This window comes from Musca autumnalis, unplaced genomic scaffold (genome assembly GCF_047663935.1).
Source record: "Musca autumnalis isolate F117 unplaced genomic scaffold, ASM4766393v1 scaffold_1, whole genome shotgun sequence".
NCBI classification, from domain to species: Eukaryota; Metazoa; Arthropoda; class Insecta; order Diptera; family Muscidae; genus Musca; species Musca autumnalis.
The window spans coordinates 15,133,324-15,160,283 of record NW_027411644.1 but is presented as its reverse complement, the minus strand read 5'-3'; the positions used below and the strand labels follow the sequence as shown (position 1 = coordinate 15,160,283).

General features: G+C 37.1%; 1 protein-coding gene across 10 annotated transcripts in view; it reads right to left on the bottom strand.

Annotated features, from left to right (window-relative positions):
• cno (adherens junction formation factor afadin) overlaps positions 1-26,960 on the bottom strand; it is a 267,454-nt gene that overhangs the window by 136,102 nt on the left and 104,392 nt on the right. For all 10 annotated transcript variants that reach the window (XR_012410245.1, XR_012410244.1, XR_012410246.1 and 7 more), the window contains 5 exons: positions 22,095-22,447; positions 21,849-21,957; positions 17,514-17,707; positions 16,961-17,440; positions 16,795-16,876 (listed from right to left, as the gene is read on the bottom strand). Coding sequence is in view for 7 of the 10 variants with exons in the window: in XM_073967792.1 (XP_073823893.1) it covers positions 16,795-16,876; positions 16,961-17,440; positions 17,514-17,707; positions 21,849-21,957; positions 22,095-22,205 (976 nt within the window). In the remaining 3 variants the exon portion in view is untranslated. The remainder of the gene's footprint in view (positions 1-16,794; positions 16,877-16,960; positions 17,441-17,513; positions 17,708-21,848; positions 21,958-22,094; positions 22,448-26,960) is intronic.

Here is a 26,960-nt window from a genome sequence, read left to right as displayed (position 1 = left end):
ACAGAGGGCGGAAGTAGTGGGCCGATATCTTCAAACTTAAGTTAGGACAAAATATAACGAATGCCAAATTTTGACCCAATCGGTTGCTTCGTTCGAGAGTTATCGTGCGCACCAGCCAGACAGACGGACATACATTGCTCATTCGACTCCAAATTGTCTGAAACAGATTTTGTCCAAACATACTTAGGGTCAAATGTCCCGAGTCAACCTCGTCAAGACCGACGCAGAGCAGACTGTCCCGAGTATTCAATAACAGAGGGCGACCATATAATCTGGTAGATTGCCAGGAAGAAATCGAGAGGATTGTAAACGACAAATTATTGGACCACATTCTTTATTGCGTGGATGAATACAAATAATCACCAATGAACTTAAAGTGGACCTCCTAATGTCGTTTTTCGTCCTACATACTCGTGAAACTATTCCAATTTCCGCTCAAAGGACAAAACTTTAGTTAGGTGCCACCAAAGTACCAAAGAAATGTTCCGTCAATATTAAATATGTACATATTTAATGGCGACGGTGTTTATTCGCCACCTTCTCTGATCATATAAATAGATTTACTTATGCCTAACATCTTTCCCACTCCCCTCCCTTCCATGACAAATTCAAGGAACATTTATTTTTATAACACATTAATGTGTGAACATGAACAAAAACAAATTTGACATAAATCATGGCATATATTTGGGGGCGGCCACAAAACAAAAACATCGTTTTAGTCATCAACACCACCAGCCGACAACAACAAGTGTTGCCTACTTTTGGGAGGACAGTGCGAAAAAACAATGTGATATATTTATTTGGGCTCACAAGAAGAACACACAATGTAATGTGTGTTCGTTCGTGTATTTGTGGATTTAGAGAGACAAGTGGCATTTAGACTCCCCACAAATTTAAAATAAGTCATGTAGCTATTATGACCAAAACGTGACAACAATGTTTATGGTAATAAAATACTTGTGCGCAAAGACAAGTAGGTGTGTTCGGTTGGGGGAGGGAGTATTTAGAGGTATTTAAATGTTTAAGATTCTTATTTAAATTGAAATTAAAATGTAATACCGTTTAGGGACATGATTAAAAGAGATTATGTTGGAGAAAGGTGAAATTGTAAAAATCAGAAAGTCACTGAGCCACTTAAAGGGATTTATGTTTTCGTTTAATTTATTGTCTGGCTTGAAACGAAAATTAATTGTGGACCCGACAGTGCCTTTACATGTTCGCGGAATCAAACAAATTAAGAGAGGTGCAAAGCATACACACAATTACTTTTTTCAATTTTAATGCTATAACATTCTCGGATGCTATAGGATTCACGTCCGCCTAGGTGTTAATATATTACATTCATGTCATTCGATTACGTATCATCAGTAGATACCACTACTTACGCGAGAAAACCAACGGCTTATTTATAAGCCTCAACCTTTAAGGTTTTTCTGAAATTTATGCTATGGAATGCTCTAAAGCGCGAAAAATTTCATTTCCTCTACTAAACCAAAAATCCATGACATTTTAGAATCCTAAACAATCTAATTAATTTAAATTATTTCCCCCACATTCCATCTTTAAAAACATTTGTAATTAAAAGCATACTTTTAGGAAATACGGTTTTACATTATTAAGATTCCTTACCACAAAAAAAGTGTCGCTCTAACATGACAGCATCTTCCTCAACTACAAGGAAATTTTAATTAATTTCATATTTTATTGCCAGGGACAGACTGATACCCTAGCTATTTAACTCACTCCTTCTTCCTCTTCTTCTTTTTTGGCCTAATAAAGTGTTGCCAAGGTAATAAATCTTGGTTGATATTTTATTACGAAAAAAATTTTAGCTAAAAGCCGTTATTAATTTAATTACTTTACCAATTAACTACCATTGAAATACTTTAATGACACCCAGCCAGTAGACTGACAGTCTTCACAGTCCTTTTTTGCTCACTTTTCCTCTTCTCTTCTTTCCTTCTTTGTAACTTTCCTCATCATCAATGTCAAAAGCTATAAGCGTCACTTGTAACATGGTAATTACATTACATTAAAGTTTCAAGCTATACCAAACGCCAAAGGGCTTCCTTCTTTATGCTGCTTTTAAAGTGCAAAAGAAGAGGAAGAAGAAATAAAGACAAAAAGTAAAACAAGAAAGACTCATAGACACTTCAAACGTTATTTACTTTGGGACGGCAAATGAAGGAAATCATGAATGGAGGAGCCGAGCCGAGCAGCACAGGCATATAAAACCATACACAAATTCCGTTTAATGAAATCACAAGAAAAATGAAGAGATTTCCATTCACAGGATATTTGTGGTTGTTGTTGTGGGGTTTGTTGTGTTAGTGGTGGTATGAACAAAACACACCCAAGTGCACAATTTAAATAAGATAATACATTTTTTTGAAAATGTCAATACACTTAGAGAATATTTTTTGTGAATAAAAGGATTATAGACTGCCACCCGTCTTGCACGGGTTCGATACCCAGGCAATATCAAAATTCCATTAAACACATTTTCTGCGTATATCAGCCCTGCAAAACTGTTCTAAATGTGGTGTCTAAAATCATGCCTTTCGGACTTGGCGATAAATAGTAGGTCCCATATAATTTATCTAATATGAATCGGGATGCACTCGTTGGTATGAGTCTCCTTTGTCCTTTCCGGGATGTTTGTGGAACCATTAGAAGGATTATAGAGGTCTCGAGTACAGTGATAGCTCATTGCGTATTGTGTGTGCACCAATATTATATGTCCATCGAAGTAATTGGGCCATACCAATGTGGTTTAACCCCAGCATATCTAGCATAGACTATGTGTTCACTAATCGCCAACACAAGAAAAAGAATAATGAAAAGTTACTTTATGATAATTATAGAATACGGGTTGTACAACTTATAAGAGCCTAACAGATAGTCTTTCAGAAGGTCAAGGACATAAAAAAGTCTTCCTTTAGGACACCAAGAGCTCTTATTAGCGGAGGACAAAAGGCATTCCTACAGAAGAACAACTGTTTTCTTATAAAAGTCCAATATTTCTGCTTAAAGAGAGGTGTACCTTTTATACCCCCAAGCCTTAGACTAACAAGGATATATAGACTTTGATACGATCAAAGATTAACGTCATCAAAACAATGGGTTTAAACCCCAAGTATTTTTGGATGAAATCCGTTTCAGACAATTTTGAGTCAATTTAGCATTGTCCGTGCGTCTATCTGGCTAGCAGGTATAACCAGATCAAGTTCGAAGGTGGGCCATATCGGCCTCCCCCACGAATGTTCATAATTTTTCTCCGATTTAGTACGAACTTCGCACAGTGTAATATTACTTCCGAATACGGACTATATCGATCTACTCGTCCAGGTCCCTCTCCCATAAAAATTAAAAAAAAATTGCAAAAGTGCAGCCTAAGGACATGTCCAAGACATATCTTCAACCATTTGCAATAGGATCCCCACGGGGTCCCTACTACGATGGTACACATTTTTCGCGGCAAGTCAGGTAGTATACCTGAGGAAATTGTCCAACAGCTGCCGGCACCAACTAACATGCCTAATGGCACGTTAACTTAAGGACTGAGTATCCGAATTGGCCGAGACTTCGCACATCGTAAAATTCATTTCAAACGTACATAAAGTTCCAAGAAGGCTTATATCGGCCAACGCCTCCAGGTATCAGGGTCTGTTCGTGGATCGTTTTGATATGTTTATAGATGGTACACCCGATAGTGCTAAAAACAAAGATGAAAGAAGGAAAATGAAAAAGTACGGTGTATGACCTAAAAATCCGGCGGGTACCAGTGACCTGTCTCATACTTTGTCGTCATCAAGCGATGGTGAGCAAATATCTCCCGAATATGTGGGTAACTTGGCATCTGTGGTCGAAGGTATTACTACAAGCACACAACTTGAAAAAACGGAGGGGGACAGGGAAGCCTAGGGTAAGAGTAAACATGACCCAACCATTGTAGACTTGGAGCGACCATGACTCCGACAGCAATAGCAAATCGTAAAACTCACTACGAAAAGGTGGATTGCTCAACGACTGAAGTTTAAGAAGACCTCTTGAAGAACAGAACTCCCCTAAATTCTTTAACCCTTTCGGCCCCAACGTTGCTTATAAGCAACTTCGATTTTAACGTCGTTTTATTTAAAACTAACGGAATTTTTCCCTCAAAGAACACATTGCTTTGGCTAATTGTAGTCCTAAGAATGCAAAAATTATAAAAAAAGTGCCAGTTGTATCCCGATCAACAGAACTACGATGCATTATTCAGTGTGAAGTCTGGAAAATCACGGCATGTCAAAAATCGATGTGTACAGTCCAAATTATTTAAATCGTTTCTAAATCAAAATGTATGAGCTTTATGTTAAACTTTAGTTTTGATTCTTCAAAAGTAAGGTCAGAGGTATACTTCTATACGATTATAACATTTATATTTACATAATTGCACAAAATAATGAGCAAATAAATTTTAGATAAAATGTACTGTATCTTCCAAAATAGGTGGGGTAACGCCCACCAATTTTTGTTATGTCTTAGCTTTGACTTATACTTTAACACTGTGTGTAATTTTTTGAGTCATGTTTTATTAACCATATTCTGACTCCACAGTGTGATAGAAGACCAAAAAATAGAAGACACGTGTCTCGCCGTTTTTCCCTATCTCATCAACTTTCGCGGTTATAAGCCTCCAAAGGTTTAAGGCTTTGATGTAAAAAGGGGTAATTTTTCAAGACTATATCTTCCAAACTGTTAGGAATTTTTAATTTATCTCAGAGGCAAAGTTGTAGATCTTGTCTTAAGGAACAAAAATTGTGAAGACATATAATCCATCAAACTTCATCTGCAAGGTCAAAATCGCCAAGGTCAAATTTCTTTTAAAAAATGTCTCTGGTTTTGGTCTGCAGCTATCAAACCGATCAAATTTGAAGAAAACAACCAACTACAAAAATGTACCTCAAATCCCAATAAACATCTTTCTAGAACATATGAACTCTGTATAGGCGGTTCTTAAAGGTCAAATTAACAAAGCAAATGGGATTTTTATCCAGTTTTCTCTGGTTCTGGTCCACAGATATTAAACCGTTGCACATTCAGTGAAACAACCAACTGCAATAATGTAGCAAAGACATCAATGAACAACTTTCTGGAACATGGGAAATGTCTATAAACGGTTCTTAAAGGTGAAGGCAGCAACAAAACATTTGAAAATATTTAATTTTTATAATTTTTTCTCCGATTCTGGTCCAAAGATACCCAAGCGCCCAAAAAATAAGGATACCGTCAACTACAAAAATGCACCTAAGATTTTAATAAACAATTTTCTAGAACATAACGATCCTTCAAGCTCAAAATTCGATTATTTTAGATCATTCTTTCCTGTTCAGGTCCGTAAATACCAAACCTTTCAAATTTACTTGAGTTTTTAACAGTTTGTTATTTCCAAACCTGAGCAGGGGGAATGTAAGAAATAATTTAATTGTTCTTGAATTTCAGCCCTGAGAATCATTCCTAGAATCCTCATATGTTCTAGAAAGTTGTTTACTGAAATCTTAGGTACATTTTTGTAGTTGACGGTATCCCTAATTTTAGGGCGGTTGGGTAACTTTGGACCAGAATCGAAGAAAAAAGTGTAAAAATTGAATATTTTCAAATGTTTTCTGCTATTTTCACCCTTAAGAACCGTTCATAGACATTTCGCATGTTCCCGAAAGTTGTTCATTGATATCTTTGCTACATTATTGCAGTTGGTTGTTTTGTTGAATATTGAACGGTTTAGTATCTGTGGACCAGAACCAGAGAAAACTGGATAAAAATCCCATTTGCTTTGTTAATTTGGCCTTTAAGAACCGTCTATACAGAGTTCATATGTTCTAGAAAGATGTTTATTGGGATCTGAAGTACATTTTTGTTGTTGGTTGTTTGCTTCAAATTTGATCGGTTTGATAGCTGCAGACCAAAACCCGAGACATTTTTTAAAAGAAATTTGACTTTGGCTATTTTGACCTTGCAGATGAAGTTTGATGGATTATATGTCTTCACAATTTTTGTTCCTTAAGACAAGATCTACAACTTTGCCTCTGATATAAATTGAAAATTCCTAACGGTTTGGAAGATATAGTCTTGAAAAATAACCCCTTTTCACATTAAAGCCTCAAACCTTTAGAGGCCTACAACCGCGAAAGTTGATGAGATAGGGAAAAACGGCGAGACACGTGTCTTCTATTTTTTGGTCTTCTATCACGCTGCTGTGTCAGAATATGGTTAATAATTTTCGTGTTGCACAGTGTAATTCTATGTTTTTAAAGTAACTACTAATGCGAGGAAAAAAGTTCGGGGCCGAAAGGGTTAAGAAGAAAAAGAACTTCCCACCTTCAAATGTCCAGAGTAAGTCTCGTCAAGACCGACGTAGTGGAGATTTCACGAGTTTCCTTTAGCAGAGGGTGGCAAAGTGAGCTGGGGCATGAAGAGGGCGAGTCCGACCATAGAATCTTCGGAATTACTGGGGACTTCGAAAGGAAATCCCAGACCTTTTAAGAAGAGAAAAATGGCCGTGGAGACAGGAACGGAGCCACCATCTACATACTCCAAGGTAACCAAAACGCATTCTAGGGGCGACCTGCATTATGCGGTCATCGACACTAGTAAAGGGTGTGGTTGGTTACACAAAGATCGAGAAGATTGTAAACGACAAATTACCGAGGTCATTCAAATAAACTTCCATCGGAGTGAAATTGCGACACATCCTCATGGAGAAAATAAATAAAGTTAATATACATTCAATTCAGGAACCTTGAGCCGTAAAGATCCGGGTCTCTGGACTAAGCTATATACATTATCTACCTTTTTACGTTAGTACGTGTGCTCGACCGAAAACCTATATTACACTGTGAACCGAAATTTTGGGGCATAGATATTTTCTTTTGGGGATGAAAGTCCTTGGTGAGTATATTAAGAAGGACAAAGGACAGATCCGCCGTGAGTCGAACTTCCGAGTTATGACGTGATAAAGTTTCTGCTGAAGACCCTGTAAGGCATCTGAAATTAGCGTTATATCTTTGTTAACTGTTGTTTTAGCTTATTTATGAGATGACATGTCTTCGGTCAAATCGAATGAGGATTATTTTCGTAGAGCATTTCGACCTTCAAACTCGCTTCCTTCAATGTCCTTTTCGTCCTTTATTTTAAGAACCGCTATAAAAGTACCACAAGATGACGTTTTTCAGATTCGAAATGCTCTGCAAAAATGTCGCTCAGAAAATTTTAGGTACGGTTGTCATTGACAACTTATCGATATAGTAGCGTTTTCATAGTCCTTTTGTGCATTTATCCGGTTTTTACTAATTTCGAAGCTGAAAAACGGGATCTTGTGGTACTTTTATAGCGGTTCATAAAATAAAGGACAAAAGGACATTGAAGGAAGCGAGTTAGAAGGTCGAAATGCTCTACGAAAATAATCCTTATTCGATTTGACTGAAGACATGTCATCTCATAAATAAGCTAAAACAACAGTTAACAAAGATATAACGCTAATTTCAGATGCCTTACAGGGTCTTCAGCAGAAACTTAATCACGCCATAACACGGGTGTTCGACTTACGGCGGATCTGTCCTTCGGAATTCTTAATATACCTAGGGCTTTCATCCCCAAAAGGAATTGTCTGCCCCAGATTTTCACCTCCATTTTGTGTCACGGTGTTATATTCCAGAAAAACGTATACTTTCTTTCCTGTCCAAATTTTTTTTTATAGAAGACTACAGGGTCTCCGAATAAACCTTTAATATGAATTGTCCAATTTAAGACGTTTATACACAATTCTTTAGTTAGACACTTTGTAAGCTTGTTTGTTCTGCAGACCCCGAAGAAGGTCTCTTATCTCCAGAAGTTTTGTATAATTTCGTATATATTTTTGCATTTCATCCTTTTATTTATTGTGCGGAAAGTTATCTTCAAAGGATGTCCGATCAACAAGGTTTATTCTTAGTGTATTACAACTTCAAATAAAAAACACAAAATATCCATCCCTCCATAGTCCCACCAACTTTTCCGTTTGTACTAACATTGCTTGTCCTAGGATGTACGCCTTCCCCCAAGTAGATAAACACTCACTTGTTTGATTGCAACACTACAACAAAGTTAAATAAATATTGAAGACACAACATCCTTCCGAGAGATGTGTACTCGGCATAGATTTATACTTAACAACAGACAAACTTTCATAACTAACATTCACTTTTTTGTTAATTTTTCTTTTGTGTATTTAATTTGTGGTTCTCTAAAACGCAAGAGAACGAAACGAAAGTAAGTCAAATCCACAATGCAAAAACACAACATTTGCACAACGTGTTGTCGTCGTCTGTCTGCTGTTAAAACTAACCACAGTCAACATGTCCTGGCTTTGGTCGCACTTAGCAAAAGTGGTTGGTTGTTGTTATTATCTCAAGTACTGAGCCGAGCAGGAGAAGGATAAACACCGTCTAACAGTATTCTATGCGGTTGCGGCACATTTAAAACAAATGACCCATTTAACATAAGAAGCTTCAATGCGATTTCAAGAGATCTTCAGTTGTAAAATGGCCGTAACGGCGGAATTTGAGATTTGTAATTTGAACAGTGGGGGAAGTATGCAAAGTTTGAGGAAAAGTGTTGAATTTTATATGCCATCACTAGTAGTAATGATGATACTTAATAGAAAAATGAACACAAAAATCCCATAAAATGTTTTTTTTTGTTTTTGTTTTTGTTTTTAGACAATGGCTCCAAAAAAGGCTTTAACATTCCATGAGACCTCGTTTTTATACCCTACACAACTATTTGGGGAGGGTATTATTTCTATTAACAATGCCCATCATCATCCTCTTCTTGTGAAGTGGCTTTATTATTTTGTCTTCTTCTTGTTAATTCCGTTTGTAAATATCCTTTTAAATGTCAACGTGATTGTTATATTTGCGACGCATGCATGAGAGAATTGGAGGTCACAGTACCAACAAAAAACAACTTAAGTAGGGAGGAAGATGCTTTTTTTATTTGCCACAATAAATGTTATGTTAAATGGCTCGAAAGTGTGTAAGGAAATGTTCCATAACATCCATAACAATTGTCTAACCTTTTTTGTTCAAGCATTTATGGTGGCAAAAGAAAAGAAAAACATACAAGGAAAGTTTATAAGTTTGAGTTGTCTCCTATGCCCCAGCCCCCACAATCTTACTATTGACCTTTGATCCGTACAATAGATTACAAGAACTAAATAAAATAAACAAACCTAATATTCCCATAGGCCCAATTTCCCTATTTGAAGAAAAAATGAAGGTAGGTCGCCGGTCTTATAGAAACTCTGGTGGTATATTCCATGCCACCATCATTCTTGCAGTCCAAGTTATTGTTTGCTTACAACATGTGTATTCGTTCGAACTTGTATGAAGTGAGTGAAAACTGTAATAACCGCATGTTTATCGCACAAACATTTGAAAATCAGCGCATGCCCTTTGAATGCACATTTTTTTGGATTTGTTGTTTGTTTTCACTGCAAGACGTTTGAATTTGTTTGAGTTGCCTCTGGAAGCGGAAATCAGCTGTTCGTCTTAACACACTTCCAGTTCAAACATACTTGGAGAAAAAATTAACAAATTTTAAGGATATTTCCTTAAAGGACTATCAAAGTACTAGTAAAGTAATAGGAGTTAACGGAAATTTTAATGACTTGTAAATGATCGTTTGAAAACGTTTGGAAAGTTTTCAATTTGAATAATGGAAAATTCTCACTCAGTATACAAACTCCGGAAGATTTATAAATAGATATCTTCAACTTATAAATAGCATTCGATCTTAAAAAACCATGAACTCTAAAAGTTTTTGGAGTAAAAGGAAAAGTTGTTTAGTTTTGCTGAAATTAAACAAAACATTCAAGACACAATCACTTGGGTTATGCCGAAAGACTTATTTCACCCACAAGAGGACTTAAGAGGAATTAAAGCGCAAAAATCTTAAAAACTTTTGCGAAATAGTGGGAATGGAGCGGCATAGTCCAATTTAGGAGTCATTCCATTCGATAGTTATAGTGCCAACCGGCTATTTTAGTTGGTCACTGTCAGATTTTTTTAGAGGTTTTAGACTATTATAACATAAAGCTTGGACTTTCCCACGAAAAAAATTATCTGGCTGTAAACAGGAACACAATGAGTACATTCGGCAAAAATTTCAAAACGATGCGCGAACAGCCCTTAAACTGCACGTCAACAACCAAGACAGAACTGGTAATGTTCACGAGAAAGCGTAAGCTCGGCGTATTTGCACCACCAACACTGGATGGAGTGCAGCTTCAGCTTGGTAGGCTTGACAAGGTACAAAGAGCTGCCTCGATTTTCATAACTGGAGCCACCAGGAGCACACCACAGGCTGCTCTGAACGCAATGCTGAACTTAAAACCACTGAGTCTCAGCATTAAGTGTTAGGCAACTCGCAGTGCCCTACGGCTGCATAAACAGGATCTCTGGCGCGGTTGTACCTATGGACATGGATGTATCCTGAACGAATCAGGCATAAATGTGAACCAACGCGGAAAACTGAGCGACTATATATCACCAGTCCTGAGATTTGACGATATAGACGTTGTTATACCTAGTAGAGACGACTGGAACCGCAGTAACCCCCCTCTGGACGGTCTGGCTTTTTATACAGACGGTTCCAAGATGGAGGAAGGTACCGAGGCTGACGTCTACTGTGAAAGGCGACCTCTTGAGTACACCTACAGGCTAGACAGCAACTGTAATGTTTTCCAGGCAGAAATCTTCGCGATTTGGAAGGCAGCGGAATTGATAAAAAGTTCGGATGCAGAAATCTTTGAACCGCTGACTATCTTTGTGGATAGTCAAGCGGCTCTTAAAGCCATCAAATCCTGCAACATCAAATCCGATGTCGTCCTTAAGTGTATATCAGCCTTGGAAACGCTAACTAACGACTTCCGGCTATGCTGGGTACCAGGACACCGCGACTATTTGGGTAATGAAAGAGCAGACGAATTAGCTAGACGAGGATCGCAGTCTACAGATCTAGCTATCGCTGACTCTATCAAACCACCCATTTGTCATTTCTTTCAAAAAATTGAAACTCTGACGAAAGAGCCAGTGAATTGTGGCATAATGAACCTAGGTGCATTGTGGCAAGATCCATATGGCCGTCTCTGTCAGTTAAAAGAACGAACTCTCTGTTGAACCTGAGTAAAGCTGAAGTTAGAGTAACGACGGGAGTCATTACTGAACACTGCTATATCAGGGCCCATACCATCAAATTTGATGAGGATGTTACTGAGGATGAGGAGGAGTTAGAGACGATCGAGCACATCCTGTGTCGTTGTCCAGCCTTGGCTCGTAGACGGCATAGGTTAGTAGGGGTTCACTTTTCACCGTGTCTAACTTTCTACTCAACTGTGAAACCTGCTGTGATCTACAACATCATCAAAAATCTGAAGTGGCTGGGACATCGCAACCTGAACGCGTTAATTAATTCAACTATTCTGCCTACCATTAAAAATAAATCTGTTTTCCTCCTCTAAAACTATTCCTCCCCTCTTAAACTTTCTTGTAATTTATTCGTTCTTTACTTTTCTAACAACTTCCTCTTTTTATTTCTTCCCCCTATCCTCTCTTTTCCATCTCCTCTTTTCTTGCAGCTTTTTTCTACTGGATGATCACAATGGACCGGAAGGTCTCCGAGTGACGCAGTCACAAGTTAGTGGCTGCACATCCCCTAACCTAACCAAACCTAAAGGTGTTGTCTGACATATTATTGGAACTAGACATCCGTTTGGAAAACATATTATGATGTTCCATGATTCGCCCAACTGATGAAAGCTGCAGACTTGATAGGCAGTTCTTGAGTGCAGAGTAGCAGGTACCAGGACACTGTGACTTTATGGGAAAACGAGAAGGCAGACGAACTGGCTAGGGAAGGATCACAATCAACAAGCCTAAACCTAACAAGCCCACTGACTCTATCCAACCACTCACATGTCATCTTTTTCGGAAAATTGAAAGGTTCTATGATGAACGAGTCAAAGAATTATGGCATAGTGAACTTAGGTGAAAAGTTTCAAGAGTCATTTTGCCAACTCTATCAACCAAACGAACAAATTCACTCCTTAACTTTGGCAAAGCTGAAATCAGACTAGTCATTATTGGACACTGCTACATTAGAGTCCTTACCAGCAAATGGAACGATGAGGATGTTGATTACTGCAGTTCAGTTATTGAACCCACTACCATCAGTAATTTGAAATGGCTGGGACGGCGCAACTTGAATAAACTGTATCTCCGAGAGATTTTCAACAACCACTACTCTAAAAATTCTCATAATTTTCAACACTCCTTATCTTTATAAAAAATGTCTTTTTACTCTTTTGTTTTTTCTTACTATTTTATCTTAGAGGTACTTCTACTCCTATATTTCCTATACTTTTGGATGACCACAATTGACCGGAATGTGTCCGAGTGGCGTAGCCACACAAATGACTGCACATCCCAAAAGCTTAGGTTAGTTCCACCAACTGAGTATTACCAATTTGAATTTATCGTACTCATCAGCCATTTTAGCCGGTGCCTGTGGAACTTTTAGAGTTTTTGGACCATTATCTTAGGATTTATGTGGACTTGGAACCGTTCCCTCACAATAGGTTCAGCGATAAGCTCCTGCAAAAAACGCAACGATCCGATCCGACTACACTTTTGCGAACATTTTTGAAATTTTGTGTGGGAGGAACCCGAAAAAGTGGACCGATATATGCCATATTAGAACCTAATCGAGCCTGGAAGAAATAAAACGATACGCAAAGCTTGGACCAAATCGGTTATTCCCTTCAAGAGTTTTCGTGCGTACCAATTTAGCAAAAACTTTTGACATTTTGTCGGGGTGGTCCCCGAAGTAATGGACCGATATAGCCCATCTTCGAAGTAGATCTACATTTGAACAAAATTTTACGAGGATCGAGAGTTATTGCGCGCAACTGTCAGACAGACAGACGTATCGATTGAGATAAATCGACTTAAAATTGTCTGAAACGGATTTTGTCCAAACATAATTGGTGACCAAAACCATTATTTCGATGAGGCATATTTTTATCGCACTATACACAAAAGGAATCATGTTACTGGCCTACGCAGATGACATTGACATAATAAGTCGTGGTGTCGATAAATAGTTACATACATATGTTCCCCGAAGGCACAACAGAGAATTTTCTCATATCAATGAGTGCACGCCGATTCATATTGGCTCCATAATATGGAATCTAGTGTTTATCGCCGAGTCCGAATGGCTTGTCTTAAGAAACCACTTGTAGAAAAGTTTTCCATGGCTGAAATACTCACAAATGTAATCCAGCTTTACACTGAGGGGATTTGCCACCGCCGAAAATGTTGATGTTCTGGTCAGGGACTGAACTGCAGACCTTCTGAGTGCAAGGCCGACGTGCTTACCACTGCACACCGGTGGCTCCCAATAGTTTGTTTAGGAGTATGATTTATTTTGTTAATACATTTTTTTGGCCTTGGGTACGTAGTGTTAAAAAATAAATTGATTACATAAAGAGAAATCGACCAATAAAGACCCCTTCAGTGATGGTTTATAATAAAAACATATTCTTCTCATGGTTATCACCAATATTACTGATGATACCATACTGTACCATACCTATAATGCAAGAATTCAGAAAATTACAATAATCTTCGATTTATGTTAGCTCACGGTACAAACTGTCACATGTAAAATTCTGGTTTCAAATCTAGTTTAATTCACTTAGTTTTCTTTGAAATATTTTTTGTTCCACTGTGTACTCGTAGTTTGACTTATTACAAAGTCCCAATTTACATTGGGCGAGTTTACTTGCGGCAATTGTCATTTTGTAGGAGAGAGAGGTGAGGCATATGGTAACCCTTTGCCTCTCAGCCCCCTCTCTCACCCACAAACTGACAATTGCCGCAAGTAAACTCGCCTAATGTAAATTCGGACTTAATAATTCAACGATTTTGGTCTGACAAGCGTTCCAACAATTTCCAATATTACTTCTTATTTTAGTAATAAAAATTAAAAAAATAATATTTTTGCTTTAATTATCCTCAGTTTCATTATGTGCGATTGGTTGGTTACTCAATTAACGACACAAAACTCTTTAACATTTTTCTTTTTATAGATTTTATTTAAACCACTTATCTACAAATTTCAAACATTTCTTTTGGTTTCAAACGAAATCAATTGTTTTGTATTGAATTATCCTTAGTTCCATTATCACCAATTATTCAATTAAAAACAACACATTTAGTGAATTAAATTTCCATTGAATTTCTAAACAAACAAAACTTACAAATTTGATCACAATATTCCCGGGCGCTTTTCTTTGAAGGCATTTTTTCGACTTAAAATTCCAATTGAAAACTGAGTTTACACAATTAAAAATTCTTTTACTAAAACGCTAATCACACCACCAAAAAAACTCGTTTTTTATCACAAAAAGGTCTCAAATAACACAACTCGACGTTGATGGCTAAAATTCCAATTGACAACTGAGCTAAGGTAACCAAAATAAATAAACAAACAAAAAATAAATCATAACGACGACACAAGCGAAACATAATATAAAACAAAAAAATTGCCAAACAACCAGCAGAGGACGACTCCCAACAAATAGCAACACAAACAAATTTTGCCAGGCAGCCAGCCAAGTTAGTTACCCTTGACTTAATGGTAATGTAAGGATATTTCACTTTCATAAAAACAGAAACACTACAGGACAGTATTCCAAAGAACTTATTGTCAGTCATTTTGTCAGTTAGTCGTCTTGCTGCCATTTAAAACATTCCTTCAAGTCTAGCCATAACAATTATTGACTAAACATTCCTAGGACTCATTCTCTCTGCTTGCTACTAATTGCATGTTAATGTTATGCAGCATAATGTGGCACATAAGGGGCCCGCCAACACAAAACACTAAACGTTGTTGGTAGTCGGTCTACAATGTTGTACAGGTAGATTGTGTTTGTTGAACAATAACGTTTTCTCTTATTGCTGCCTAGGAGAGTCCTCCTTGTGCTGTTATTTATGATAGATGGCCTATTATTTCATGGCCTAGGATTAGGCAGGATAATAGCGGGGCTCATTGTTGTTATGTTGCCATTGGCCTGCCAGTGTTTAACATAAATTTGTAGTTAAGTATGAAATAATGAAGTTGGTTTATATTTGTCAAAATTTATGTCAGTGCTCCGAGAAAGCATTTTAATTTGATCAGGATATTTATGTGGAATAAATAGACAACGGAACGGAAAACGGCAATTCATAACAATGAATACAATTATGGAACTGAATAAAATTCTAAACAATTTACTGTTAAGTAATGTGAGTGATTTTTGAGGTTAGGTTATTAGATTGCATATTTGCAAGCAAACACAGGACAGATGGAAGGGAACTTATACTTTTGGTAAGTGTGGGAAGTTTGTAGTCACAAAGGATGCTTCTGTAGACGCTTTTTTAAAAAAAGGGTGCGTCTATAGACTCTTTCTGAAAGAAATCGTGCATCTACCTTCTCTGAAAGGGTGCTTCTATAGACCCTCTTTGAAAAAAGGGTGCTTCTATAGACCCTCTTTGAAAAAAGGGTGCTTCTATAGACCCTCTTTGAAAGAAGAGACCCTTTCCAAAAGAAAGGGTGCTTCTATAGACCCTTTCCAAAAGAAAGGGTGTTTTTATAGACCCTTTCCAAAAGAATGGGTGCTTCTATAGACCCTTTCCAAAAGAAATGGTGCTTCTATAGACCCTTTCCAAAAGAAAGGGTGCTTCTATAGACCTTTTCCAAAAGAAATGGTGCTTCTATATACCCTTTCCGAAAGAAAGGGTTCTTCTATAGAAGCTTTCTGAAAGGAAGGGTGCCTCTAGAGACCCTCTCTGAAAGGAAGGGTGCCTCTAAGGACCCTCTCTGAAAGAATGGGTGCTTCTAGAGACGCTTTCTGAAAGGAAGGGTGCCTCTAAGGACCCTCTCTGAAAGAATGGGTGCTTCTATAGACCCTTTTTGAAAGAAAGGGTACTTCTATAGACTTTTTCTGAAAGAAAGAGTGCTTCTATAGAACCTTTCCGAAAGAAAAGATGCTTCTATAGAACCTTTCCGAAAGAAAAGATGCTTCTATACAACCTTTCTGAAAGAAAGGGTTCTTCTATAGACCCTTTCCGAAAGTACGGGTGCTTCCAGAGACCCATCCATTTGCCTGCCAGTGTATTCCGAAGGAACAGGTGCTTCTATAGACCCTTTCCGAAAGAAATTATGCTTCTATAGACCTTTTATGATTGGCGAGACCCTTCATTAGATGATCAAAGCGATGAACAGCGTTTCTAACTAGACCAGTCTCTACACCATCCGGTCTGTTAAAAACACGATATTTCAATTTTAGGACATTGATATCGAAAGTGGTTAAAAATAATTCCTCTGACTGCTATAATTGTTCCCAGAAGAGTTAAGGGAGACTTGATTCCTATTATACTGATATGGAACCTACTTTTATCTAACACTTGTAGAAATGTTTTACAGGTCACAAATACTCAGGAAATGTCGCCAACATTAGGCTGAGGGATGTATTGCCATTGCTAAAATGTGATGTGAATCCAACCCAAGGTGGCACGCTCTGCAATTTTAATATTTTCAACACTTTATCAATTAAACAATTTTAATCCGCACTATAAATGTTACTCCGATTATGCAACATTTTAATACTATTCTTATTAAACTAAAAATAAGTCCCTAAATAAAACTACAGTTCAAAACGTAACTTACCTCTAGATGTTGGATGATTCATTAGTATCGACAAGGGGCATTCATCATCATCAAGTATATATTCGGATCCATCACTGTTGACCTACGTATTCATAAAAAGAAGAGAAAAAAACATCAAATTATTCCCCATTTTAATAAAATCTGCAAATTGCTTTTTTCATCAAACCTGTACTAAACAATAATGCAACGGATCCGCTTTATCCAAACCATATTTCGTTAACATTTCACGAACTACCGCCTGGGCACAATCACGTATGGACAGCAACAGCGTTTTATAAGGCACATCTTGACACAAACTTTCCCCGTATATTTTTAATGTTCCACCCGTATCGGGTCCACCATCCCGTGAACGAAATTGTTGCAATTTCTTTTCCAGTTTCTGTTGTCGTCGACGACGCATAACGGCCTCAGGATTTGATATGGAACGTGTAAATGACGTTTCGGGCAATTCAGTATAGAGCTTTCCGGCAACTTGTGTTTCACCCGTCTCATTACCATGAGATCCATTGAGACCATTTGTTTGACTATTTGCTGTGGTATTACTGCCATCCGTATTTAATTTGGCTAATTTTTCTTTTTTCTTTTGTTCTTTCTTTTCACGTTTGGAAAGTTTTCGCTTGAAATTGATGTCATTTTGTTCAATGGGCTGCAAAGGGGGAAAAATTGCTGGTTTAGTATTTGAAAATGCATTTGAATTTGAAATTCATGGGGGTACTTACGGTGGTCTTTTGATCTATGTTTTTCAGCAGAAATCTTCCCTCCCGATCATCAATGTGCCAATTTAGTTGCACTAATAATGGCTTTTCATCGGGATTTAGACGTCTTTCTTCGCCATTGGCATGTACTTCGTACAGAGCATAGTTCGGTACAGACAGCATTCGCATGTCAGGACGGAATTTTTCAATAAGGGTATCTGAGTGGAATAGGAAAAATAGTAAAGGTCAATGATTTTTAAATATAATTTAAAAAATAAGTTGAATATAAAATAATTTTTGTAATTTTGTTTGTAATTGAGAAGACTATACCATCCAGAACGTAACATAGCCAAAACTACTCTGTTGTGTATAGGTATAGATGGGATTCTACCCGGTATTTACCCCAAACTTGGGTAAATACCAGGTAAATACCAAATAAATATCTTTTTGGGTTTTTATTTGGGTAAATAAAATTTTATTTTGAAATCAAAATTTTGTTTTTCTGTCAGATAGAAAATCAAAAAGATTACCAGAAAAGCGGTAAAACCACTTGGACTAAACTTCTTATACGTCAAATCGGTCGTTGGAGTTGCTTGTGCGAAACAGGTAGCGAAGAATGCAACAATTATAACTTTTTCGAGGAGGACTTACATCTCAAGATAATCCACTGAAATCGTGGGTTAATCCACCTTATATATCATAATGTTTGGACTTCGATCCAGCATTTATGATTTTCTGCAAGAAGAACTACAACAAACTGCTCTAAAAGTTGTCAAATACCAAAAATATAATGTCACAATATATGAGAGATTTACCAAAATATGGACCAAAATTGATCATATTTTAACTTGCCCCGTATCCAAAAACGGTTATTTTATTAATAGTCAGTTAAAATTTTCTAAAACAATGCGTTTTCGCTTCTAATTTCATGATTTTATTTTCTGTAGTTTATACCCACAATTTGGGTAAATACCTGGGTATTTACCCATTTGTACCCAATTTACCCATTTTAATGGGTATTTACCCATTTCCCATCTCTATGTATAGGCAGCTGATGTTCTTCTGGTACAATAGTTGGTGAACTCAGGTAACGATATTCAGAGAATGGCATTCCGACAAGGTATTCAGACTACGTTTGTTTTTACAGTAAGCGATTGCACCTATATACATAGGTACAATGCACTTCTATCCGATAGGCTTGTCAATCTAGGGGCTCTGTCTCTTCAAATATTATTATGGTTGAACTCCCGAAATGAATTTCTTAACTCACTGGTGGTTGGGATGACTCCCATGATAACACCGAGGCAGGCACTGCAAAGAATGGATATTATTACGCAGACGTTCTGGGAGGAGACAAAATGGATTTATGATGGGACAACCTGCAGACCAACATCTGGTTTTGTTGTTTTTACTTCTCTCCTTGTGACAGATATCGGCAGTATGGACCGACGACTTTAAAGTTCTTTTGTATTTGAAAGATATCTTGAGAGAGGCTTCCAAAGAAAGCAATACCCGGTCGTCAAAATGTGTTCCCTTACCTTTTTGGTCTTCAAGGAGAAGACTATCTGGCCTTCTATGAGCCTTTTTGATCTTCTATCAGAAGATTTTTTGATCTTCAATGAGAAAACTGATATACTATAAGAAGACCATCTGAACTTCTATGGCGAGGCCTTCTCCCCGTCTTTTATGAAAAGACCTACTGGTCTTCAATGAGAACACCTTCTGTATTTCTGGGAAGACCTTCTCATCTTCTATACAAAAACTTTCTGACCTTCTACGGGAAGGTGTTCTGGACTTCTATGAGAAGACCTTCAGAATTTCTATGAGAAGACTTCCTGGTCTTCTACGAAAAGAACTTATTATCTTCTATGAGAAGAACTTCTTGTCTTCTATAGAAGACATTCTGGTCTTACATCAGAAGATCTTCGCGAATTTTAAGAAAATAGTGTAATAGACCTTTTGGTCTTCTACGGAAAGGCCTTCTGGGCCTGCTGGGAGACCTTCTGATTTTTTTGCGGGAAAACCTTCTGATCTTCTACGAGAAGACTTTCTGGTCTTCAATGAGAAGACCTACTGAACTTCTTTGAGAATACCTTCTGGGTTTCTATGAGAAGATCTTTTAAACTTCTATGAGAAGACCTTCTGGTCTTGAATGAGAAGATATTCTGGCCTTAAAAGAGAAGACCTTCTGAACTTCTTTGAGAAAATCTTTTGGACTTCTATGAGAAGACCTTTTTGACTTCTATGAGAAGCCTTAGTCTTCAATGAGAAGACCTTCTGGTTTCAATGAGAAGACCTTCTGGACTTCTATGAGAGGACCTTCTGCATTTCTATGAGAAGACCTTCTGGACTACTATATAAAGTCTTTCTGGTCTTCTAAGGCCTTCTGTTTTCTGGGGGAAGACCTTCTGGTCCTTAATAAGAAGACATTCTGATATTCAATGAGAAGGCCTACTGAACTTCTTTGAGAATACCTTCTGGGTTTCTATAAGAAGACCTTCTGGTCTTCAATGAGAAGATATTCTGGTCTTAAAAGAGAAGACCTTTTGAACTTCTTTGAGAAAAACTTTTGGACTTCTATGAGAAGACCTTCTGGTCTTAAAAGAGAATACCTTCTGAACATCTTTGAGAAAACCTTTTGGACTTCTATGAGAAAACCTTCTAGACTTTCAGGTCTTCTTTGAGAAGGTTTTCTTGTGTTCTATGAAAGGAACTTTTGGTCTTCAATGAAAAGACCTTCTCGACGTCTATAAGACCACCCGGTCAATGAGAAGACGTTCTACGAGAAGACCTTCTGGACTTCTATTTGAAGACTATCTGATCTTTTATGGGAAGACCTTCTGATCTTCTACGAGAAGGCCTTATGCTCTTCTATGAGAAGACTTTCTGGTGAGATCTTCTGGTCTTCAATGAGAAGACATTATGTCTTCTATGAGAAAAAATTATTGTGTTCTATGAGAAGACCTTCTACATTTCTATGGGAAAACATTTTGGTATTTTATGAGAGGGGTTTCTAAAGAAACAAAACCCCGGTCTTCAGAAAAGAGTTTCCATCCCTTTTTGGTCTTTTATGCACGGACCACTTTATATAATTATCTTTTGGCCTTCAGTGGGACCAACTTGTAGTTTTCATGAGAAGAGGTTGTAAGCGTCTATGAGAGGTTGTAAAGCTACATTCGGTCTTCAATGAGATGTTCTTCATGTCATTATAAGACTTTCTGGTCTTCAATGTGAACACATTCTGGTCCTAATCAGAAAACCTTCAGGTCTTCCATGAAAAGGCCTAATGGTCTTAAATAGGAAGACCTACTGGCCTTAAATAAGAAGATCGGTTGGTCTTTAATCTGGTCATCTATGATAATAGCTTATTTGAGGAGCCTTTCGGATTTTGTATGAGAGACCCTCTTGGTTTTCTATGTGGACCTATGGTTTTTATGAAATATTAAAAGTCGTCTGGTCCCCAGAAGGAAAACTTTAATCTTTCATAATAAGAATGTTATAGTTTTTACAGGAATACCTTGAGGTCCCACATAAGAAGATAATTTCCTAGGTTGCAAGAACATGTTTTTGGTATTCTATAAGAAGACTTATTGGTGGGTTATAAGAAGACCCGCATCCCTTCTAAATCTAAATCATATAGTCTTCTAAAAGAAGATTTACAATGAAAAAAATTCTGGTCAGCTATAAGAAAATCCAAAGGTTATCAAACTGAAGACATTGAGGGTTTAGGATTCAGTTATGTGTCATTTCCGGACAACTAATGTGTAGCATGCTTAGTATGAAATGAAATAGAAACCTCCTTAGGAGATCTTCTATTCTATGGAAATCTCCTAGGGAGGTCTTTTCTATAAACACTTCCTAGGGAGGTCTTCTATTCTATAGAAACCTCCAACAGAGGTCACCTATTTTATTGAAACCTCCTACGGCTGTCTTCTATTCTATAGAAACCTCCAACGAAATCTTCTGATGGTATTAACATGAGTTTATATTTAAAATAAGGCTTAGTTAAGTGAATTAGTGAATTAGCCGTTAGACTTCGACCTATTTTTCAGGGAAACTTCCTAATCATGAGAAAACAATTTTTCAGTCATTCAGTTTCCTGACATATGTATATGTATGTATATCTTTAAAATAGGAGCCCATACAGCAAACCCTTTCCCCCTAATGTTTAAAACGCGAATAAATTATGTGTAACATACAAAACAATGGGGAAAAATCATAAAAACCCATTCCGCATTCCATGCATTCTTGAAGAACATTCCGTTCTTGTTTGTAACCTACTTTTTTGTTACCCCCACAATCTTATCGTTACATTTTATCTTATCACCATAAAACAACATAAAAAACGGCAATACATACCTATAACATCTATAACGGTGGCATCTGATGCAACACGTATGCATTTGGTGGCAACCTTTTGACCGGCATCTTGAAAGTAAAAACGCATCACACCATGGAAGAGTAGATTCTGTTCAAAAACAAAATACACAAAAGAGACACATGTGAGGAGAATTAAATGTTATGAATTTCCATAAAAGAAACATAAAAAATAATTTTCCTCTCGGATAAATTATTCACATTACACACGCCTTTTCTAATACATACCTCATCTGGTTCGGATAGGGCAAACAAGTCCAAACGATTTGCATTCCATTGTTGTATAACAGAACGTACAGCTTCGCGATCCAACATTTTCTTGTTTGTATCATGAGACATACCCCGGTGAGGATGAAGATATGTGAAATTTGACGTTCTTCGTTCAGGCTGCTGTTTCTTTTTTTTAATGTTGGAAGTATTTGATATTCTTTCTCTGTTTCTAGTTTTTTTGCTGCTGTTTTTGAGGGTTGTGTTATATTTGCTGTATGAAAAACATTAGTGAGGGTCTTTTGTATGGACGACTATTATGCAGCGGCATCGAGACAGGCAGACTAAATGACTGACTGGCTGGGCAATAGAATCTGCAACAAAACAAAAAAGCGGAGGAAATATTAGGTTATTAGTTTATGATTTCTTGGTATTGACTTGTGTTAAATATAAAGTTATTTATGAGCGAATATTTTTTATGGGTAAAAATATTAATGCGAAAATATTAGCAAACATTTGTTTGTGATATTTATTTTTAGTTCAGTTTTGTTATTAAAATTTGTAGTAGAAAATCATAACTAAAAATTGAGTTATAAATTATGGTATTTGTATTAACCATAAGGAAAAATAACCTCCTATGTAGGTCTTCTATTCTATAGAAACCTCCAACGGAAGTCTTCTATACTATAGAAACCTCCAACGGAGGTCTTCTATACTATAGAAACCTCCAACGGAGGTCTTCTATACTATAGAAACCTCCAACGGAGGTCTTCTATACTATAGAAACCTCCAACGGAGGTCTTCTATACTATAGAAACCTCCAACGGAGGTCTTCTATACTATAGAAACCTCCAACGGAGGTCTTCTATACTATAGAAACCTCCAACGGAGGTCTTCTATACTATAGAAACCTCCAACGGAGGTCTTCTTTACTATAGAAACCTCCAACGGAGGTCTTCTTTACTATAGAAACCTCCAACGGAGGTCTTCTATACTATAGAAACCTCCAACGGAGGTCTTCTATACTATAGAAACCTCCAACGGAGGTCTTCTATACAATAGAAACCTCCTACGGAGGTCTTCTATACTATAGAAACCTCCAACGGAGTTCTTCTATTCTATGGAAACCTCCTACGGAGGTCTTCTATACTATAGAAATCTCCTACGGCGGTCTTCTATACTATAGAAACCTCCTACGGAGGTCTTCTATACTATAGAAACCTTCTACGGAGGTCTTCTATACTATAGAAACCTCCTACGGAAGGCTTCTATACTATAGAAACCTCCTACGGAAGGCTTCTATACTATAGAAACCTCCTACGGAAGGCTTCTATACTATAGAAACCTCCAACGGAGGTCTTCTATTCTATAGAAACCTCCTACGGAAAGCTTCTATACTATAGAAACCTCCTACGGAAGGCTTCAATACTATAGAAACCTCCTACGGAAGGCTTCTATTCTATAGAAACCTGCTGCGGAGGTCTTCTATACTATACGGAGGTCTACGGAGGTCTTCTATACTATAGAGACCTCCAACGGAGGTATAGAAACCTCCAACGGAGGTCTTCTATTCTATAGAAACCTCCAACGGAGGTCTTCTATTCTATAGAAACCTCCAACGGAGGTCTTCTATTCTATAGAAACCTCCAACGGAGGTCTTCTATTCTATAGAAACCTCCTGCGGAGGTCTTCTATACTATACGGAGGTCTTCTATACTATAGAGACCTCCAACGGAGGTATAGAAACCTCCAACGGAGGTCTTCTATTCTATAGAAACCTCCAACGGAGGTCTTCTATTCTATAGAAACCTCCTGCGGAGGTCTTCTATTCTATAGAAACCTCCTGCGGAGGTCTTCTATTCTATAGAAACCTCCTGCGGAGGTCTTCTATTCTATAGAAACCTCCTGCGGAGGTCTTCTATTCTATAGAAACCTCCTGCGGAGGTCTTCTATTCTATAGAAACCTCCTGCGGAGGTCTTCTATTCTATAGAAACCTCCTGCGGAGGTCTTCTATTCTATAGAAACCTCCAACGGAGGTCTTCTATTCTATAGAAACCTCCAACGGAGGTCTTTTATTCTATAGAAACCTCCAACGGAGGTCTTCTATTCTATAGAAACCTCCAACGGAGGTCTTCTATTCTATAGAAACCTCCAACGGAGGTCTTCTATTCTATAGAAACCTCCAACGGAGGTCTTCTATTCTATAGAAACCTCCAACGGAGGTCTTCTATTCTATAGAAACCTCCAATGGAGGTCTTCTATACTATAGAAACCTCCAACGGTGGTCTTCTGTTCTATAGAAACCTCCAACGGAGGTCTTCTATTCTATAGAAACCTCCTACGGAGGTCTTCCATTCTATAGAAACCTCCTACGGAGGTCTTCCATTCTATAGAAACCTCCTACGAAGGTCTTCTATTCTATAGAAACCTCCTACGGAGGTCTTCTATGCTACAGAAACCTATACGGAGGTCTTCTATTCTATAAAAACCTCCTACGGAGGTCTTCTATTCTATAAAACATCCTATGAATATCTTCTATTTATACATCCGATGGAGGTCTTCAATTTTATAGAAACCTCCTACCGAAGTCTTCTATTGTATAGAAACCTATTATGGAGGTCTTGTTGGGATAATTAGGTCTACTATTTACGATACAAAATTACACTGGAAACTTCCATGATTTTTAAATTATGAATGTGTTTCTCTTATTTATAGACCGAGGGTATATAGCTGTCGGTTGATTATTTTTTTACTTGTATTCATCCCCTTTGTAAGGTTCATTGCCCTTCACTACCTTCCAAAGACAATCATTTTTTATGCCAAAGACTTTAACATTAATTTTGTAACTGACAATCAGTTAAGCGTAACCCCGAAACGCATCAGGACACAATAGTCTATCCGCCCGTCTATCTGCCTGTCTGTGTGTCTGACATCTTGTCTCATCTGAATTATATACTTGACTTACTTTTTCCGCCCTGTAACACTTGGTTGCTTGTGGATTGTTAGACATAAAATGGCATTTTGCAGTTTTGTCTTCCTAACGATGCACCCAAAGCAGACAACAAAAATGGAAACAAAGAGAATGGAAACTTTCCCAAAGACCGACGAAGAAGTATAAGAAAATAAACGTTAATTTGTTTAGGAGTTACTTGTCTTAAACAATAGCAATTAGATGTTGTTGTTTTGAAGTTTTGTGTTTTGTTGTGACAATTTCGTTATTCCATCGTTTCTATTTTGGCTGCAAAAAAAATAAATAAAATTAACTTTTCTTTGACAGTTTTAATGGTGTAATGGGAACACAATGAAGCATAGTTCCGCTTTAAAAGTTTTCATGGTCATGATTGTTACAAAGAAGGAGTGAATTAATGCAGTTAAATGTTGAATTTAAAATTGGATTTTGCACTTTTCAAATACTCAAGGAGCTTGTTCAATAATTAAACACAAGGAGAATGCCTCGCCTTAAACTATGCAGCACACATTTGTTATTATTACCGAATTGAACTGCCAACAGATAATAGTGCCCATACTTTGAATTTTTTCTTTGGATGAGAATTTATTTAATATATTCTCAAGTTTTATTTATTATTTATTTATTTCTTGCAAATAATTTTAATATTATTTTCCAGATGATTATTGGTGGCCTCTTTTTAAGCTGGCTTGCAGATACAGTTCTGAATACACAGAAATGCTTTGCCAGTTGAAAAGCCTAAAACTATGCAGCACACATTTGACATGACAACTGAATGGAAATGCCAACAGCTGTTAGTACCCAAATGTTGAATTCTCTCCTTGAGTGGGCATTTTTTAAATTTTTTTATTTGTCTTTCTGACAATCTTAATTTGATTATCACTTTGAAGATCATTATTAGAGGCCTGTTCTACAGATGTATTGCAGTTACAGCTCTGGATATTACATTATATAGTCCCGAAAAAAACCTCTAGGACTAATTTGCCTTAACATTCAATCAAGAAAATTACTGTTACAAATCTAGTGACAAACTAAAACACCCCGACGATTTAAAGAAAAATATTTCAAAAAACGCATTTAAATTCTCTTTGCGTTTCCGAAGAAAACGAAAAATGGCATTGTCTTTATTTCAACTCAAGCGTAACACCTTGAAATTTGTTTCCAGAAACGAACATTTTATACCACACCAAGCTATTGTCATTCCTAACATGAGTGCCTAAAGTTTCAACGTTTTAGGGTAATCTTGTTTTACAAAAATTTCCCTAGAAATTACAAAATTTATTTCCATCATTTAAATAGAATTGTAAAGATGGTTTTGAGCGGATAAAAATAATTATGTGTTTCCATTACATTTAATGGGCAAATAATTGCCGCCACAGCGAAAGAAGACTTAATTCAAAGTTTGAGATGAAATTTAAACCGGAACCGGAATGATTTTGTTGTCAAGTCTTCTTTGAAAAAATGAAACAATTTATAATTATTGGGGGTGTCTCTGTTTAGAATACCTGACAAAAATTAAATTGCCAAAAAGGGCAAAAAGAAGAAGTGTAAAAAAACGTGATGTTTATATGAAAATATGGCTTAGACGTTGGCAAACAATGTCGTTATGTATAATAAATAGTTGTTGTTGTTTTTAATCTTCTTAAATGTCGTTGTATGGCATTATGGAGAGTGAAAAAGAAAAAAAATCTTTTAAAATAAACAAAAAACAATTCTGAAGGTATCCAAGTGGAATCTCACCTTACCGTTACAGAATGAATGGCGCCGCCCGTTACGCAGTCACCAGTTGTTGCTGAGATTTGACTTTCGTTTTATTGATGTCAAATGTCATTTATTGCATGCGACTGCGGGTCTATCTAATTGGATTTCAAATGTTACCCATGGATGCAATTGTGTTTGTTTGCCCTTCTTTGTAGGC